Source organism: Crassostrea angulata, chromosome 8, assembly GCF_025612915.1.
Source record: "Crassostrea angulata isolate pt1a10 chromosome 8, ASM2561291v2, whole genome shotgun sequence".
Taxonomy (NCBI): domain Eukaryota; kingdom Metazoa; phylum Mollusca; class Bivalvia; order Ostreida; family Ostreidae; genus Magallana; species Magallana angulata.
The window spans coordinates 11,029,397-11,050,256 of NC_069118.1; the positions used below are offsets into that span (position 1 = coordinate 11,029,397).

Here is a 20,860-nt window from a genome sequence, read left to right on the forward strand (position 1 = left end):
GTTCACAAAAACTATGCCACTATCATCCCCCAGCATCAGTAGCAGCATCATACTTATGTGTTTATCAAACAACTGCATGTCAGGATTCTTCAGATTAAGAAAATTGTTTTATCCTTAAAAATCAATTAAAAGATTATTGTAAACATTACTGTGATAATTTCAAAAATATACCTTGACTTCATAGTAATGGGTTCCGTAAGTTGGCAGACTTTCAACAATAGAGAGATAACTGAAATGAAGGAAAAATAAACTGTCATTTAATCATTCCGCAACAGCAGCATTTACACAGGAATTAATGTGAAATTTTACAAAACTGCAAATTCTCTCCATAAATCTTTGATCAAACTATCAGTATTCCAATTAATGGAGACATTTATACACCCAGGTTAAAAAAAAATACTTGAAGAGATCTCAAAGACACATAAATTGTAAAATTCTTGGCTCCATATCTTTATAAACTAAGCTGAGCTTTACTGCTCTCTGAGATAATTTATGATGTCTTCTTAAACAAACAATGTTCCAAACAAATATTAAACGCTCCTCTTCACATGAAATATGCAGCTCCTCGCCGCTGTCAAGTTCAATCTGTTTCAGCAAAGCTTTCCCCATCTCACTCCCCTAATTGTCTAGTTATTGTGCAGAAAATACTTAACACATGCATTTACTTGATGCAGTTCTTGTGCAATGGAATTTGGTGTGAATTGATACCGGTATTTTGTATTCTTTAGTATCAACTATGAACTCAATGAGTTTTGATTGCTGAATGACCAAAATCCTCAATGAATCTGATTTTGTATCAAAATTTATAAAAAGAATTGTTCCCCTATGGTGAAAAGTACTGGTACTTTAAAATAAAGTTAAGCACATTTTAAAACCCAGCTGTTCAAATACTTGTGAAATTGATGACACTAGAAATAAGGCTACACACCTTACTTATATACATGACACTAAAAATAGAGCTCTAAGACTTGATTCCTTAAATTGACAACACTACAAATAGAGCTACGACACTTACTTATATTGACAACTTACTTGACAATGGCGAGACCTCGCGTTGAGCCAGCGATCTTCTTGTAGTAAGATATCACCTTGTCCTCACTGAAAGCACAAAAAACGCACACAATTAACTTATTAATTAGGACTATCACAAAACTGTTGACAACAGTATAGAGTACTAATGTAAGTATCTCTGATATATCAACACACAAACTGGGACATTCAGCATGTTCAGACGGTACTAATATTAGTATCACAGATAAGTTCACAATGCAGACAGGACTGTATTTATGAACACGTCAAGCAGAGCTAAATGAAAGCCTTAGAAGTATACTGCTATCATAGGAGATTTCAATGAATTCAGACAATTAAATGACTATAAAAAGAGTGAGCATGAATTAAAAGGACATAAAAACCTATTTCATCACAGACTGTAGAAAGAAAAACACTATACAAACAGTAACAATTGCTTCTCATCGGCTAACAATGATTTACAGGCGTAACGAAAAATTCACTGAACCAATCGGATGTCCGAGACAGGTAAAGAGCATCGCAAAATAAAAAGAATCTTCAAGTTACTGAAAGTAAACATTTCACAATGGTGACAGCTTAATGATAGATAAACAACAGGGGAGTACTTCAACATTCTGTACCAAAGCATGAACAAAGAATTCAAGTCAAGACATGGCAATGACCATAAGATCAACATGCAAGAGAACATCAATAATCCGACTTGAAGAAAGAATTCAGGACTGTGAAATAGGAAAATACCTTCACACCAGAAAGTTCTGATAATTCCACATAAAATATCAAAGTCAACTTTCTATTCTAGAACAACCTCTATAGCGGTATTATGAATTCAGGCATCATTACACTTCCTTTAAAGCGGGCAGTACACAGGTACATATCATGTATAATCCATTATCAAAAACAACAATGAGGAGCCCAAGGTAAAAATCCATCTAAACAAAACACCTCTCAGCAATAGACACTATCTTCTGTTGTTTTAAATTCTAACCCCAAAACATGCACAAATCCTTTTACCTTGTTTCTGACCTCCAGTCTTCACCATGTATTTCAAATCAGCATAAGTTTCACACTTAAATCGCTGAACTGATATAATGTAAATTTTGTAAGCTATCCTTCCAGGGAATATTACACACAAATTATGTCGCAGAGGACAAATTCAGACATTTTACAGATTACAAGTCGGTATCTGTCGAGGGATCAAAGCTAATTATTACCTGCCGATATTGAAGGAATGCGATTACACACCTGATCTACGACCTAGTGGTGCCTTGGGGCAGGAAGATGTTCTTCAACTACACACCTACGTTAACAGCTAACAAAAGTAGTCTACTGATCAAATCTCCAACACAAATACAGTTCTTCTGAATGCATGGGACACTCGTTTTGACAAAACACATTCTATACAACTACTCCTGACGTTACAGTGGATTTATTGGTACAGTGCATTCACTGCTGGCATACAGCAACTATTAGAGCCGGGGACCACTATCAGAGCTGACTTCACCCGTGCTTCCACTGATCTGACCCACGAGTTCTCCTTTGATTCCGCTGATATAACAGAGGAAATCAGCAGATCTCTAAAAAAGATAGCTCCAAACTCAGAAACCCTGCTTGAACTGATAATTGAAATTCTCTACTTCAAACTGTTGGCTTATTTTTTTTATTTTATTTAAAAGATGGAGTTTAAGACTTTTTTTTCTCAAAGCCTCCAGATGTGTGTTGATGGCCAATTTGTAGGCCTCCGATGCTTCCCATGTCATTTATCTACCAGCAATCTTACCTAACTCTCATCTGCCTTCCTCCCCCTAAGAACAGTAAGTATGACACTTAGAAAACACTTCACACACCTGCCTGGCCTGGAAATTACACAGGAAATGTTAGAAACCCTGCTTCCCTCTGGCTAATATCTTCACTCAGATTTTCAAAGACCAAGAATCCTGGAGAGCAGATGTGTTTGAATGGAAATGGTAATCCCCCCCCCCCCTTCCCTCCAAAAAAAATATTTTTTCTGTTCAAAAAAAATATCTAGTCAGCTTATCTTGGGCTTCATCCCACTGCAATGACATTGCATTTGAGTGAGCTGAAAGTTAAGGATTTCTTTCATGTATCAAATGTGTGAATATTACACAACATTTGTTATAAAAATTTAAATAACTCTAGTAGTCTGCATCAAATCTTAGATTGAGACAGAGAAGCTTTTAAAATTAAATTAAAACATAATACAATGGCCAAAAAAAAAGATGAAGAAGAAGGAAATATGCCATAAGCTTAATTGGGGAATACATGCAAAGAATATGTGATGATGATGATGATGACAGGAGACCAAACCCAACCTCCCACAAAGAGAGATCTATTCCTTTTATCAGACCATTATTGAAGGAGCACCGATTCCTTATCTTAATACAGTCAAACTCTGAATGGAAAACGCTGTATCCGATAACAGAGCTTGTAAATATTATTCAATTACTTTTTTAAGCTTTAAAATGCAATCTGCCAAGACCCATTTCAGATTTATCAAATGAAGCACTGACGAAAAGTGAAAAAGCACTTGATAAGAATGAACTTTGTGCAGAATGAAGGAAAATTCAAGATTTTATGTAAGTAATATATGTTGATGGTGTGCTGTATGCAACATTTTACAGTTTGCAGCAGAGTAAATTTCATTTTCAGGGCAATAAAAATGTTTTACATTGATCTGACTTCAAGGAAACAACTGTCACATACATGGTATCAAGAACCCTCGACCATGTAGGTAATAATCGCACCTGATCTAGTAATAGTATCTCTATTTATTGCCACTGGGGGCATAATCGTCACATAGCAGGTATCACTAATTACCCAATGTACCATAAAAATGTAGAAATCAGTCTAAATCAATAAGTGATGAAAATGTCACAATACAAAGGCGCCTAGTCATTCCACTGTGGGTCAGAGGGCCACATGCCACTCTCACCCCCTGTGGGGTCAAAATCGAGCCACTTATCAGAAATCTTGTCCCAGGTAAACAGAGACAGCAGGGGGTCCCTGCCCGTCCCCTCCTCCTATTGTATCATACTTCCTTTATTGACCCAAGTAGATCTGTTCTATACTAGAGTGACAAAAAGGGGATTGTTTCATCAATAATGTCAGTTTTAAAAGATCATATCTGTCTCATGGAGTTACAAAATGCAGCTATTTCACCTAGCATTCAATGTGCACTTTAAAAGTATGTTCCATGGCCATTTCTTTAATCTGCACACAATTCTTCTTAAAATAGAAGTTGGCAAACAATTTATAAGAAAGACAATATCAGCTATATTTTCTAACTTTACCTGAAGGAATCCCTATGTTTATTTTCCCCATCCTTATATAATCTTTTTTCTGGAGAGACTTGTTAACTATAGTAAGGCATGTATCAGCACACACTGGAGGTCAGAATCAGTAGAGAACATTTCTATACACAACGGAACAGAAACTGTTGTAGAGACTTGCACAATCAAGATCTCCAATCACCTTATGCAAGTCTATGACACATCAATTTATGCAGCTCCAGAAATTGATTTTCCTCCAGAAATCTGCAGTAATTAGCCGTGATGACTCTCCACAAGTGGTGGAGACACCCTGCGATCATCAAGCCTTTCCTGTTCTCCCCGCTCTCCATAAAACACCAACACTAAACACCGCCAATCAATATTCATCGGCCGACCTTGGAAATCCTCCCCATCCTCTCTCCTTCTGCAAACACTTTGTATGCACCTTTTTAGGGTCTTCCGTTTCCAACGGAAGACCCTCTTGTTATTCTACGGTTTCTTTTTCTTTATTCTTATTATTCTTTTTTTTCTTTTTCTGACTTTTTTGGAGCGTTATTTCTCAAAAACTACCCAACCGATTTGCACGAAATTTTTAGGAGTGATAGAACATCATCGTCGCTACATATTATTAAATTTTTGCATGATGACGTCACTTCCGGTTTCAGATATAGATGATTTTGTAAATTTTTAAGGGTCATTTTGTCCACGCATCTCCTCCGAAACTAAACAAGATAGAAGCTTGAAATTTTCAGGGGTTGTAGATGAATGTCTGTAGATGTACCCCCATGCTTCCAATTATGAAATTTGCTCAAGGCCTCGAAGCTCGCCTGACCCTGAAAATTAGCACAAAATTTTTCCACGAAATTTTTGCACATTTTCTGTAATACCTTTCGATGTGCACATAATTTGTTAAAACATGTAATGCAAAAGTTGTTTCAATTTTCACGAGCTTGCCTTTGATATCAAGAAAAAGGGGCTGACCCCTCAAATTAGGGGCCAAGGGGGCTCTAAAGTCTTCTTACAAGAACTCTTTACTGAACAATAATTTGTTATTAATTATATAAGCAAAAATGTTTATTGTACAGCTGTTTATCTATACAGTATCATACATAAGTCATATGTTAGGTAATTAGGGGTTTTAAGGGGCCAGAAGTTCAAAACTTTGATCATTAATATCTGAAAAAGGAGAAATATTTTTAAAAGCATTGTAGAACAAAAGTTGCTCAAAATGGTGTTCTTGTCAATATGCTACCTTAAATGCTTTTGTTTATGACCCCATTTAGGAGTTAAAGGGTCGGCCCCTAAAACACATTCGTACAGATATCTCAAGAACGGTTAACATTTCATGAACACTTGTTGAACAAAATATGTTTAAATTTGCAAAACCTTAAATTTGATATCAAGAAAAAGGGGCTGGCCTCTTAAATTAGGGGCCAAAAGGGCTCTAATTTCTTTTAACAATAACTCTTTACTGAACAATATTTTGTTATTAATTTTAGAAGCAAAAATGTTCATTGTACAGCTGTTCATCTATACAATACCATACCGAAGTCATATATTACGTAAGTAGGGGTTTCAAGGGGCCAGAACTCAAAACTATGATCATTAATATCTGAAAAAGGAGAAATATTTTAAAAAGCAATGTAGAACAAAAGTTGTTCAAAATAATGTTCTGAACAATATTAAACCAAAAGTTTTGTTGTTAGTGGCCCTGGTAAGGGGTTAAAGGGTCGGCCCCTAAAAGTAGTACACAGTAGTACAGATATCTCGAGAACGGTTTACAATTCATGACCACTTGTAGAACAAAATATGTTTATATTAGCGAGACCTTTTATTTGATATCAAGAAAAAGGGGCTGGCCCCACAAATTAGGGTGTACAAGGGCTACTAAGTCTTTTTATGATAACTCTTTTCTGACCAATAATTTGATATTTATTATAATGCAACAAAGCAGCTTTTATTAAGCTTAATTAAAAACTGAAATCCGTTTTTAAATCAGACGATGCATTACAGAGATATCGGAGTTTAAAAGTTGATTTTTCCGGAAATTTTGTTTCCGTGTCCTTGGTTTAAAAAATAGCGTAATATTTATAGTAAAATTAACTCGTACCAAAAATAATTGTTAAGTCGTACTAAAACACATTCGGATTTTTTTTGTTAAGTCGTTCTTGAAATGAGGAAGGTTTTGGTAAGTCGTACTTAAAATCATTTGGATTTTGTTAGGTCGTACAAGGAATAATTCGATTTTTTTTATCTTTTTATTTTAGTTACACTTGTTATTGGTTTAAGAGCTCTGCTTCTTACAGGAACTTCCAGCTTTACTTCCGACATTAACGGAAGACCCACTCGTTGCTTTGCAACGAGCTTTGCTCTAGTTTTTTTTTTAATTCTGACAGTTTACAATACAGGAATTTGTTACACTGAGGCATCAGCCATCCATTGAATGGCTCACACAAACTCATTACCATTCCCATGACTGCAGTTTTACACCATGTGATCAATGTTTTAGAGTCAAATTTGAGCGTCACTCACACAATTTCTTTAGACATTTTACGTGGTACTTACCAATACTGTATAGAAGGGTGCTCTCTCAGGATGTAGGTTGGAATCACAGGAAGCTTCTTTAAGTCATTTTTGGCATTCTCCTCACTGAAAAACCAACACAATTTGTTATGAAAATCAAGACACTTCAACTTCATATGAAGCAAGAAGCAAAAGGATGAGGGTCTATAAACAGCAGTGGGATAGGATTAAACTCTGTCCCCCCTGCTTTATTTTGCTAGGGTTAGGTGGCGGCACTATGGGTCACCTCCCACAGAGCGCTGAAGCAGGGACCCCTAATTCTTGCGGTTAATTCTTAGAGAAATAAGCAGCTATCTTCTCACCCTCTGATTACATTTGTTTGATGTAGATTCAAATGTCAGATTTAACGATTACCTCTGCTTTGAAAACCGAGATTTGTAATTTTCAGAAAATATAACCTATATTCTCAAAATACACATCAATACATTCTCAGGGTCTCTGTTTTTAAATTTATGATACAGATTGCCAATAAAATTATTAACATGTATAAAAGATTATTCGATTTAGTTTGTGAGAAAATATAAGACTATCACACAAAAGTTAGGAAACTGCTGTTTAACATAACTGGTTAACCAACTGAGGGATCAAAAATTCCATAAACCAACAGAAAAAAAAAAATTTCACAGGACTAAACTTTACATCAAAAGAGCTTCATCCAATTACAAATTAAAGTACACTGTATTCTTTACTTACGGGAATTTTCTAGTATCGAATATACACTAAGCAGTCATGAGTAATAATCTTCATTAAATAAAGAGATGTAAATTTTCCGACTGATGGGCCCTTTTTGTGATGCTTGAACAGAGTAGCCCCCCTTACCTCGTGAAATCTCCGTGGGTGACTTGTAATACTAGGGCTGCCAACTCAAACACAGTCTCACTGTCACACTCTATCTGTCCCTGAAAGAAAAACGCAGACAAGACTTTTTACATTACTCAACTCGTAGCATCAAGATTAATTCTAGCACATAAACATTCATAAACACATCACTTGTCTTACTCAATAATACCAGACCGAACTACTCTACAAGCTTGCACATCGAAATTTTCAATAATAACTGCTTTTCTGTCTGCTACAAAACAGACTGTAAAAACTGTTACATTTCTTTATGTGTTTACAAGATAAACTGAATGCATGTTCACACAACCCTGCAATAGTTCTGGTGCCTGTTTTGAACCTGCTGTGGTAGATGTACAGATAAGGAACATACAAGAAAACCTGGACTGTGAAACAACGTCAACCATCCATAGGAATTTACTTCACGAACAAAAAACAAAGAAAAATTGTTGTTAATCATATCAACAAAGGATCACAAACAGCTTTGGGTGAAGAATCCCATGTGCTTCAGAATCAATAAAATGCAGACAGGATTCCAATGAGAGAAAGCTTTTGATTCAGAACCTTGGATATTAAAATAGACTGAAGCTGAAGGCGTTAAATTTGAAAGATTTTTTTTTCAGCTTGACCAATGCTATTCAATAGTATTTGTTATATTTATTAAGCGTTCGCACTTAGCAGATTTAAATCCTCATGATTTATTAAAAACAATCAACATTCTAAATGCTAATTAATGCATGTACAACAACTTTTAGAATTTTCACACGTCCTTTTCAAAAATGACTAACTTTTGACATTTCAAACAAATAAACTCTGACTAGCACTCACATTTTGAAAGCATAATGACACAAAACTTAAAAGCCCTAAATTGTGAGAAAATGCAGACATGATCAAGTTGCAGATGGTTTAATGATTTCATGTTCCATTACACCGGGTGATTGATTGAGTGAGCATGTAATCTGTGAAGGATGTGTTACAAATTCAGACTGTCTGGGAAAGACCTGCTGCTCATTACAATTACATGTACTTAATCCTCCTCGGCTAACACAAGTCTGTATTAAATAACTCTATACTGACCAACAGCCAAAGAAAATATGATGATTAAGAACTTTTCTTGATAACATATGATTTTTATGCACTTTCAAGTACATTTAGCTCTCCAGGAAAAATATACCAGTAAAACTCAGTAATACAATGTCTGTTGCATATAAAAAACTGTAATATTCGTTGTGAGACTTTACTATAGTTGCATTAGGAGTTGGGAATTTCTAAAAACAGTACGACAGTAACAAGTTCATTAATCATTCCAGGCATAAAATAATTACTGACAGTACGTAAAAATGTACTCACCTTAAATATTGCTTGCTTGGCGTTCAAGAAAAAAACTTCAACAGTCTGGATATCTCTAAGTGAGGCTATACTCTCTACATAGAACCTGTCAATAAGCCATTCAGAGACCAGTTTACCGAGGATAAATAATTACAACAATAGCGATACATACAGCTGTACAGATATACAGCAATATTGAGAGAATTCCAACCATTCCTTACAGAAATCAAACACGATCACATCATTGTTTGACAGTTCATAATAAGAGTTTATATTTAAGTAAATAATTAGTACTCTTTCTCACCTAACAGCAAAAATCAGAATCAGTGTTCCAGCTCTGCGAGCGAAGTCGTGTTCTAAAACTCTCTTGTCTAAATTCAGCCAATTCTGATGCCCGCTACAAATAGAGAACAGTCGGGGTTAGTAAACAATGCGGTCCCTATATCCAAACACAGCGGAGGCCAACTACCATGTATTGAGTACATGTACTTGTTAACTCAAACGTTCCATAATGATTTACAATAGAGTTCAGCCAATAAAAAACAAGTGCCTTTCATATCATGCAGGTTAATGCAGCTTAGTTTGGCTGGTCAATTAAAAGACCATACAACTGCTCAAAAAGCAATGGCTGTATGCTTGTCAAACTGCGTGAAAATGATCTAGAGCAAGAATGAATAGTTATTTTTGCAAAATCAAGTAATTATAATAGTTACTTACGATGAGGAAAAGTCCTTATAATCTTATGTTATTACCAGTAATTAGTTAATTAATTTTGCAGGAATACAACAAGCTATATCTTTTCCTTGTTTGTGAATAAATACATGAATTTCCCCTATTTTTCTTTCTTTTGGCTTTTCGTCAAATTTTGTCTTGTTTTGAAAGGCTTCAAATTTCCCAAGGCGATACCTATCTGCTGTTCCAATGTTGAAGGTTATGCAATTATTCATCAACAAAAGAAAACCCCGCCCTTATATGTAATAACCAAACAACTGCCCCAGCAAAAGGGCCGCAGCATCTATCAAATGACCTTGGAACGCCCTCTATCTGTATCACCACGGACAGAGACAGCCTAATGCAGATCACCTTGAAAAGGTGAGGGAGGTCAGAGGACCTTCGCTTTCATCTCCTCTGTTCTCCCAGAGTTTTGTAAACATTAAATCGTCAAATAAAGAGGACATGATCTGTTTGTGTGTTCTCTCTGTTCGAGGTGATTTATGAAGAAACTTCAGTGCATGCCTCAGAATAAGCTGAGTGTACAACATCTTACAGCCATGTCTGTGTGTGCCTGGCAATTAATTGTCTTACTTCATGACTTTTAATATACCACTTTACCACAGGCTACCTGTCTTGTTTTCATTAATCAACAACAAACTTTGACAAAAACATTTATACCTTTGTTATTTGCCTAAAAATTCATTTTTTAAAAATCTGCCTATATTTTTGTTTGTCCCCCAGCCTCATAAACCTGCAGTATCATATTGTCCCTTTTTTACTAGAACATAAATGTATCAAAAGATCTTATTACTTGCTCTTTGCATTATATATGTGTCTAATAATACTTTGTCACTTGTATATACTTTTATGTAAAAATAGAACTGTATATCCTACTGAACAATCATAACTCATAAGTTATTGCACTAGAGCCAATGCAAAAATGACTAGATGGTAGCTTTCTTGTGTGTCAGTGCTTTAATGCTCCCACTGTTATATAGGGGAAGCTGTTTCTAGTTCATGAATAAGTAAATGTAATTATATCACTGATGCAAATGATCTCATTGATAGTAAATAGTATTTAATGCACTTGAAATATCTATGCATTACCGCTATCCCATTCATAAAATTTCCCCAACATTGACCACAGAAAACATCATCATTCTTATCATCCAATCAGGATGAAGATACCTGACTACTTAGGTTGACCACAATTGGGTGGTGACATCAGTCAGCGTGGGTGCAGCCACGATAACTAACCTCACACTTCAACCCTGACTCAAGTCTTATCCTTATTATAACGTTAATACCAATTAAATCAAGCACACATTTTATAAAGGGTCCTTCTGTTCATCAGAACATTATTAATACAGCCATTGCACACACAACTGTACAAATGTACTTGACTGACTTTTACACACACTGCTTTGAGATAGGGTGCGACTACTTTTTTTTTTATCATTCATTTTGGCATACATTTCTAAAATATTTGAAACTTTGAAGAAAGTTCATTGAGCTAAATCCTCTTACTGTGTGTTTTAAAAATCAATTGAAAAGTGACATTCTAACACTCCAGTAATTTTAACAATTTTGAAATAATCCTTTGAACTTTAATCCATTTTGAAATTCGATAACTATGTCACTTCACACCCAAGTACACAAGTGAATGCAATAAAATCTTCATATAATCTTATTATCCTAAGGCAGGAGTGAATTCATACCAATTCAGACACTTAAATTCTTGATTCATTACTAATACCAACAAAAATGCTTGCAGGTCACAGAATAAATCCTTGATATGAAACATAATCTAATAAATGAAACAAGTAGGGCCCATTTTCTTCTTTACATGTGGAATGTCAGCAGATTCTTAATTATCAGTACCTCCATGCAATGTTATATTCTCTGACCCAGTAAATGTCCCCGTCCCATTGTGATGGCCCAGAATCTGATCTGTAATACTATAGCTTCAGGGTGACTCAATGATAGCTCCATAGACAGAGTATTCTTTGACCCCACCCGTCCACCATGCCTGCCTACTGTTATCTGCTCATCCCTAACCAAGCATGCTTCCTCCTCTCAAATTTCAAAAATGCCTACTCCATGCAGATTCCTCATTGACTCCCTGATAATCAGCTGACCTCAGAGATCAGACACCCTCTTGTCTTCTACAGATACAGACCTTACCCACCCATCAGACATTCTTTTGTCTCTCACAGAACCTCACCCACCCATCACCTGTGCCGTCTATGGGTAATCAGTGACCCCCACAGTCCCTTTCAGCTACAGAATCTGACCCTCATATCAGACATCCTCTTGTCTCCACCCATGTCATCGTTGTCTATGGGTAATCACTGACCCCTCTCCTAAAGCCACAGAACCTTACTCACCCATCACCAGTGCTGTCAGTAGGTAACCAGTGACCCAGCCTCCCTCCCCCTCTTACCTGGCTTGATTTTCCAGTAGAATTAACAAAACACGAGGTACTACGACCGAACATTCATGTCAGACTAGGCTGGTGACTAAATATTGCTCTGTGCTCTTTCTTACGTGTTTTCTATACATCTGAAACATTTAGCCATGCCTCGCTGAGTTTTAACTTTTACCCCAAGATTAAATGTCTGTGTACACAATGGACAATTTTCTTATTTCAGATTCAGTAAGATGCACCAACCAGATACTGTCTTAATTTTCTGCTTCATTGGAAATAATGTCCGGAAATAGTTTCCGGTGAAGAAATAAAACCTTTTTAGCCAGCCTTGCATGATTTCTGGACCAAGTTTCTTTAACAATGTAGGCCCATTCAGAGTAAGGTATACACCATTTATTCCTTAATTCAAAAGGCCCTGTTACTATTACATGAACTCTAATTGTAAATCCTTACAAAATATTAGTAAGGGAGCAAATCATAGGAAAATGTGTATATAAATATCATGTTCTTGACATAGAAAATAAATGATTGGCTAACACATTCAGTGTGACTATGTAAACTTTAAACCTCTGATTTTTTCATACTTACGAATCGTCCTGATAACATAGACCAAAGTACTCTTTTTCTTTTAATTTGAAATGAGAGGCCACCAGATCTAGCAGGTCTCTTGATGTTAGCTTAGGCTGCAAAGAAAGCACAGGGAAAATGATTTAATGCAAAGAAAGATAACTCTAGCAAGCTTATGGAAAACACTGAGGATGTTCCCAGGCCACTTGTCAATTAGCTGAGCACGCCCAGAGATAGCTTAGCACAGCACTACTAGTGTTAACCAGGCACCGTAAGAGGCGACTCAGATATCTCTAGTCTGTGAGTCTAAGCCTCCAAGTGTACATCACATTTATAGGAAATCTATCTCTAAGACTTCCGTTCATTAAACTGCCGGCAGCACCAAGTGCATGAGAATAAATCTGTGTAGCTATATATATATAAATTTGTCATACATTTAACTGTGTAACTGCTGTTCTAATGACTTTACTTAACATTATACTGAGATGAGCAAATTTTTATGCACTGTATAAAAAAAAAATAGAGATAAATCCTATCTAAAATGTTTATGTTTTATTTTTTTGGAACTTGATACCGTGTATGTCAGATTTTTTTCAATAAATAAAGACAGCTAGCAAAGAATGATATTAAAATGGAAATTGAGACATAAATCTGCACAAGACGGAATGAATACCAATATAAATTTCAGAATCTTGAACTTATCAACTTGATAATGCCTTGATCCAGAGTTAATCTTCATTCAAATCGGAGATAATCTGGATCTATTACAATGTTAGGAACGGATCAATATAGACATATATCTATTGAAGCATCTAATGAACCCCGCATGGGTAAGGGATCTATCTCCATATCACAGACAATGCATCAGGGATATAGGTATCAGAGTGTTCTGTGTGTACAGACTGGTCATGCTGGTAGTTAGTGGGACCTGTGTACTTTTGGAGATTAGTAACAGTGTGTGTACTAAATATAATGAACCAACGCTGCTCCACGCTACAATATATATCTGTCAACAGGATAAGTATAAGGTTGATGTCTGCATGCAGAGATCTGCAATAGGTTTATCAAAAGAGAACTTATATGCATTGCCATGAAGTGTTATGGGATCTCTTGTAAATGATGAGTCAGTGAGTTAGTTATGAGAACACAAGTACTTTATCCTGTACTGTGTATCAGTCACAATGGTACTGATAATGGTTTATACACTAAGAGCGCTGATGAATTATTTCCATAAAATGGTAACTGATAATGATATGTATTTAAACGCTGCTGATGAAATTTCTGCCTACAACTTATAGAGCATATCAAGCTACAGATATAGTCCTACTTCAAAATGATGATCCAACTCTACCAAAATTACACACAGACTGACACATATTAAAGCAGTATTTTTGGCTTTTGACACAGTCCCTGCCATTCGATCCATGCTGTAAGTGTCTGTGAGTGGGCCTGATTTTTTGTGGTTCATTGTTTTAATTTTCTCACCTAGAAGGTGATTACTTACCTGGATCAGAAGGTCGAGTCTTCGCTCGTCTGGCAGGACTATTTGACTCTTGCGACCCTCATTCATCTGAAAGAAATTGAATACCCATGTATACAATGAACTTTCTATACAATATGCTACATACTTGCACACAGCACACCAATTCAGTTTTCTAATTGATAAAACTACATACTTTGGTGGTTTAAAACCACAAGCATAACCACATATATCATTGCGTAATAACATTTTTTATGTATGAACTACGTTTCAGTATTTTACTACATTCATAGATGACAATCTTGAAGTCCAAGGGTCTACAACCATCAAAACTGAAGTTAATGGTACACATAAAGTCATAGTATAAGTATTTGTTCTCTATGGTTGTGTAACTTGTGTTACAGTAACTATTGTTTAAATTAATTTTGGAGAAAAATCCTACTTATTTAAGGTAGTTCAGAGAGAAATTCTACACTGTACTTAGTATTTAAGACATGATATGCAGCTGATAGCTTATTCAAGACAGAGGAGAAAGTGTGCTTCAACACTCTGATACTGACAGACACAACCTCAAATCTATCAATCAGATGCTATATATAAATAATTCGAATACGTGGTACCATAATCAGAACAAGTACCGATACAAGCCAGAAAAATAAACACAAGATTCCTGGCCATTGAGTCACTGCAGCAATTAGTGGACACACAAGACTGTCCAACAGATTCACTGTATACATACAGACAGACTGTGGCACTCTGACAGCTAGGGTTGTCAAAAATGTTGTGAATTGAGGAAGAGTCGTGAAGAATTTGTACCTGCTGAAGGAGACATTGGGAGGAACCTGTGAACCAGTAAAAACTCAGCTGTTCCGAGCCTCCTCTATACCCCTCCATAATGAACCAGGAACCAGCTATATCCCTCACATCTCACAACATTACAACAGACATCAAGGGACTGGGTTATGGGAACTTGAGCTGTATGGGGCTGTGTTACAATGTCACCATTGTGACACTATGCAGGGTGTTTATATCAATTTCTGTACAGTCATAAATTCCTCTGTGCACTGCAATATCACTGGGATGCACTCGTACCTCATGCTTTATAAACAAGTTCTGTACATTTAAATGTTCTCGTATATGATCATATATATCCAATGCTTTCAAACTTAATACCCTCCACACCCCCCCCCCCTCCGACTTTTTTTCAGATTCTCTGAAACTTCATACTGGTCAATGAATGCTGAAATTTAGATTAAACAGTCTGAGTAATTAGATGATACACATGAAACAGTTGATTAGCAGTCAGAGAACTCTACCATGTTCTTGTAATTTCAGATAAAAGCTCAGGATTCTACGGAGCTAGAGGAGAAGATTAAGAAGACTAAGTGAATCCTTTTGTCTCTCATGCAGAAATTGGTAAAAACTTTCATCATCAGCTGTTTACTTCATACCAGTGTTATTATAAAGCCTGCAGACAATAGGATGAGTCTTACCCAGAGAATTCACCACATAATGAAATACAAACTACAAAATAATTCGCCACATAATGGAAATACAAACTGCCAACTGAGAGTCTGAGTGATGGAGCTTCTATTATTATGTAATCTACATCAAACGTACTGTACACCCCATTTTTGTAACAAATTGAAATGATTTTATCACATTTAATAGAAATCAACCTTGATCTATAAATGGAAATAGCACCCTGATAAAAATACAAGTACAACAAACTTTGTATCATGCACGACATGCATCACTTCCTGGTCTGAAGTAAAAATAATCCGAGCTCTGTAGCTTACTTTTTTTGAAATTACAGCCAGCGAAATACTGTAATGAACAGGGAAGGTAAAGCACAAAATCAGAAAGCTGAACTCTGTCTGATTCTCTGATTCTCTGATTGAAATCAATTGTTTGTTAAAGTTGAGATACATCTTAGATATACCCAATGTCCTAAACATTATTAAATATAATTCTTCCAATTAAAATTTGAAGCATTTATAGATTCTGAAGTCAATTACATACATAAACACAATGCTGGAATTTAAAGACTTGAAAAAACAGCCTATGTTTTGTTTTTTGGGTTTTGTTTTTGGGTTTTTGTTTGTTTTGGGGTTTTTTTGGAGGGGGGGGGGGGGGGGGTTCTTTCAGATTTCTATTCTGCAAGTTTCAACAGATCGAGTTCAAAACAAATCTCAAGGTTGTTATTTAATAAACTTAATATTATGTATTTTATAAAAGAACTATGTCGGTCTGATACCTCACTGAAAAATTACATAACATTGAATGAGATCTGAAGTCTTGATATCAATTAAATGCCAATCAGATTTGTACTATAGCTATAAATCAACTGTATAGTTTACCTCAATTTAACTTATACAACATCAGATACTCAATATCAATTTACTGGATTGATGAACGTCATCTGTTGGACAACACTTAACAAGTATCAATGGACACTCTAAGAATGGCTTGATATTCCAAATCCAGCAAATAAAATATCAAAACACAATTCCTCCTCATAAATCTCCAGTTTTATTTGTTTCTAGAAGGCACAAATAAAAATGTACAGGTAAATTTCTAAACTTGTGTATTGGAATGATAAATAGTTTATCGGTGAGTTTATCCCCTTCATTTATCATTGACATCACCGAACCCTACCACAAAACATCATTCAGAGATAAATCCCTTATCTGGGATTGTCATTGAATTCTGGGAATGTTGACCCACTTACACAATTTACATACACTGGTTAAACTTTCATTCACCAAAATTAAATATATTGTTCTGGTCATAGTGAATTTTGCCTCTCTATTTGATTGTCTGTCTTTCTGTTTCTCCACATTAACTTAATTACACATAGATATCTTTTCTGCAGTTTTAAACATCCTGCTTTCCCCAATCCCAAATTTCTGACTGTGTCATAAAACACACTTAAATGTAAGTCAATTTGAAAAAAAGCACTTCGTTTCTACTTAAAAGTTTTGTACATACTACTTCAAAAAGAAAACATCTCAAAACAACAACAAAACAAAATGTAGCAAACAGCCCTTCAATTCACTAAAACTAGCCAATAGCTACAGCTTTGTGTTTATTGACCTAACATGCTAAAGTCCAACATGCTACTTCAAAAACATGACAGTCAGAAAGATGGTGGCATTGGTAGAAAATAATGGCAGTGCTTTAATTAAATATTTAACTGTAGGACTCCGAAACTTGCCCGGCTCTGACAAGCTTTAACATTAAATTGCATATTACACTGTAAAGCAGTACCTAAAATTAACATTAATTTTGCATTCATATGCAGAAGAACAAAAATTCTCATAGCTTGCAAATGACCTATTTTTTCAAACACAACCTCCATAGCTCAAGGAAAACTGATTATTTCATTTAAAAATAAAGTACGTACACCCTGTATCGTTTGGTGTTTTTCTTAAGAGTTGGAATGATAACTCACAAGTCTAAAATGTATGTCATTATTTCTCTCACCCTGATAATCAAGATTACAGCTCAAATACAACTTCTGTGTGGGATAAACAGTTTACATACAGCCAATTTTTTCCCAAGTCATGAAGGAATATTAATCAAAGCACTAAAATATCTATTTCATAACTGCAATGAGTTTTTCAAACCTTCCAAAAATCCAAGGCTTACATGCACAATGGCAGTCATTGTGTATTTTTATCTGAATTGACATGCTTCAACTGGAATACATTATGATTTTTTTTTCTCACAAATTACTTTAGCTGTAAGCCATTCTGAAATCAGATCAACAAAACAATAAAAACTTACCCAAACCTTACTTAACCGGCGGACAGCTTTTGACATGATTCACTTGGGCCGAACAAGTACAGAACAACAATTAACAAATCTAGCGCACATTCTCCTTATGAATAAATTTTTTTCAACGAAACCTGGGAATCACATATTTTGCTATCTCCTAACTGAATCAGGTTTTCCACGTTGTTTAATAAGAAGTGATCAGTAGGACGTATAGACAACATATAAGTGCGTTTCTCCTTCCTTTCCGTCCTGTGTCAGGTTCAGCAGCGATCAGGGGGACGGCGACAGACTAGCATAATTTCCGCTCGTCATTAAAAAGAACTCCCGTCACATAAAACATAATCATGTAGCTGACCTGCATTGTGTTTCAGAATTAAAGTCTCCTGTTGACAACTCAATCCCTCAATGAATTCTGTACAGTCTTTGTAAAAACAACTGTACGTTTTTTAAAGTCCCTTCCCACCGCAATTTTTTTTTTTTAGACAATTAAATCCAGTAGTTCTGTAATGTACAGTACCTACCTTTAAGTCATAGGGGGATGTCTCAAAACACCTTGACAAGGGAGACAAAGTTTAAGCCAATTCACAGCACCATGACTGAAGATATTTTTTTTTTTTACTTCTTTTAGAACATCAGAATTTAAGAAAAGCAGACACAGAAAAAAAACACACATGGCTTCATGTTGTAAAATGAAGACCTGTTCATCATCAGAGGCGACTGGCGAGATCGTAACCCCGTCATTTTCAGCAACGGCTGATTCATAAGTTTGGCACCCCTCAAATCAGCTTCCCACTAAAACTTGTATGAACGGGACCTTGGAATCTCTTCATGCCCCAGCAATTGGGTACTCACGATTCCTCACACAATTCCAACATCTGCAACATTGCATGTACCAATTATATTCCACTTCTTTGAGAATTTTTTCCTTAACTCTAGTGAAGTTTTTGGTTATTTTAATTTGATAATCATGAACTGCCACCATAGAGAATTCAAGATCAAAACCTGACCAATTCTCGTGTGTGCTCACATATCTTCAGACATGAAAGTTTCCATGTTTGGATGACACACTTGAAGGATCCGGAAAACAATAAGACAATTTAAACTTTATCCTCATGAGAAAAAAAATTTCCAGGTAATTAAGACACTTTGAATTTTTATGGCAATCACACTTTTTATAGCACAATCAGCCAAATCTCTGATCATAAAGTTCTCAGTTTCTTCTACGCAGTATACAGCAGTCAATATGAACACCTATTGAATGTATGTACACTCCATCAAATCCAGCTGACACAGAGTAACACATCAATACATACAATAATGGCCATAGCTGTAACAATCAGTTCATAGTTATCCACCCACATAGGCTCACTCCAGGTAAGATGGGTTTAGTAGGTCAACACCTGAATCATGTAGATTTCTATCAGATTCACATAAATATATCTATTCCCCAAGCAAGGGCGTAGAGCAGCTAGTGTGTAGAAAAAAAACAAAGACATGCACATCCTGCGTAAATTAGCATATATATAAGCCCGGTTACACATCAAAACCGTCCCGGTGATGCGAACACATCAGATAGAGGTATCTGTCTATAAATACTGGAGCCTGCAGATTGGGAGCTGATTATTAAGAGAGAAAATTTTGATAAAATAAATTGGTGATTAGCATTTGCCTGCGAACACAAACAAGCCTGCATTCCCTGGCCTCAACTCTCAGCAGGCAACATATGCTTCGTAATTTGTCTCTTGCTCATTCCTCAAGGTAATATCTGTTACTATTATATACAAATTCTGTTTTTGTGAAAATGCATTTACTTGTGAAGTTATTTGTATGGATCTTATTGAGATTCTCTCTGATCCATGCCTTCAAAGAGAGACAACTCCAATTCTTTTAACTGAATATTGGTAGCAGATGTACGATTTAAAAGGACCAACTGTTCACATGTATACATTAACTCAAAGAAATCCAAATTGCTGGTCAATTAATTTCTTGTTATGTGGTCGATCCTAAATTTTACACATCCAAGTAAATGGAAGTTCTTACTTCATCTAACACAGAAAGCTTTTACCAACCTAAGGGATTTACACAAACAATAACCTTCAAAGTTTAGTAAATGTTTGGACCTAAACAACCCTTAGGGAAGTCAGTATGCATCTTAATGGACCACCCTACTGACTCTAGTGAAGAGATTTTCAAAAAGCAAAAGAATTGCAACATACAGGAAAGATGGGTTAACTATAAATTATCATTTCACCACCAAATTCACTTGTTGATTAAATTGACAAAGGAAAATCAAACCAAATGATAAGTGGAACATGAAATTGAATCATCTTCTTAAATTTCAAAGTTCTCACATTATTACAGCACTTGACATTTTTATATGTTAATTCATTTGATACAACAGGGTCAAATGGTTAGGAACCAATGACTCACAGTTACCTCCCCTTGAGTATCACTTGAGACTCAGACTTAGTAACACATTACCCACACATTCTCGAATCTCCTGCACCCCCCCCCCCTCCCTCCATGGATTTCTCCTCATAACAAACCACTTATCATTTATCTCTCACTCTCTTAGCATAGTTCTTTAATCTATAAGTACATCAGACTGAAGTACAATATCCTTTCGAGTTTATTGTACATTATTTTGCAATCTAGTGGAATTTGTAATTATAATGATGAAAGTAGAGTTTTATTACAAGGCTTCATTGCATACTGTATTGTAGTCTGACGTGTAATCAAAGACAAACTTGTGGCAATCCAAAAATTACCGGTAAAGATGGCAATTTTGTTTTATTTCAAACTTTTGTAAGAGAATCAAAATTCAGA

General features: G+C 35.7%; 1 protein-coding gene across 6 annotated transcripts in view; it reads right to left on the reverse strand.

Annotated features, from left to right (window-relative positions):
• LOC128161744 (FERM domain-containing protein 4A-like) overlaps positions 1–20,860 on the reverse strand; it is a 48,588-nt gene that overhangs the window by 17,102 nt on the left and 10,626 nt on the right. For 4 of the 6 annotated variants that reach the window (XM_052825127.1, XM_052825124.1, XM_052825123.1 and 1 more), the window contains exons 2-9: positions 14,279–14,344; positions 12,796–12,890; positions 9,370–9,462; positions 9,087–9,171; positions 7,719–7,798; positions 6,882–6,965; positions 1,033–1,098; positions 172–229 (exon numbers count right to left, since the gene is read on the reverse strand). In XM_052825127.1, coding sequence (XP_052681087.1) covers positions 172–229; positions 1,033–1,098; positions 6,882–6,965; positions 7,719–7,798; positions 9,087–9,171; positions 9,370–9,462; positions 12,796–12,890; positions 14,279–14,344 — 627 coding nt within the window. Of the gene's footprint in view, positions 1–171; positions 230–1,032; positions 1,099–6,881; positions 6,966–7,718; positions 7,799–9,086; positions 9,172–9,369; positions 9,463–12,795; positions 12,891–14,278; positions 14,345–15,070; positions 15,324–18,043; positions 18,976–20,860 lie in introns of those variants that run through there. The other 2 variants (XM_052825126.1, XM_052825125.1) reach the window with 2 other exon arrangements.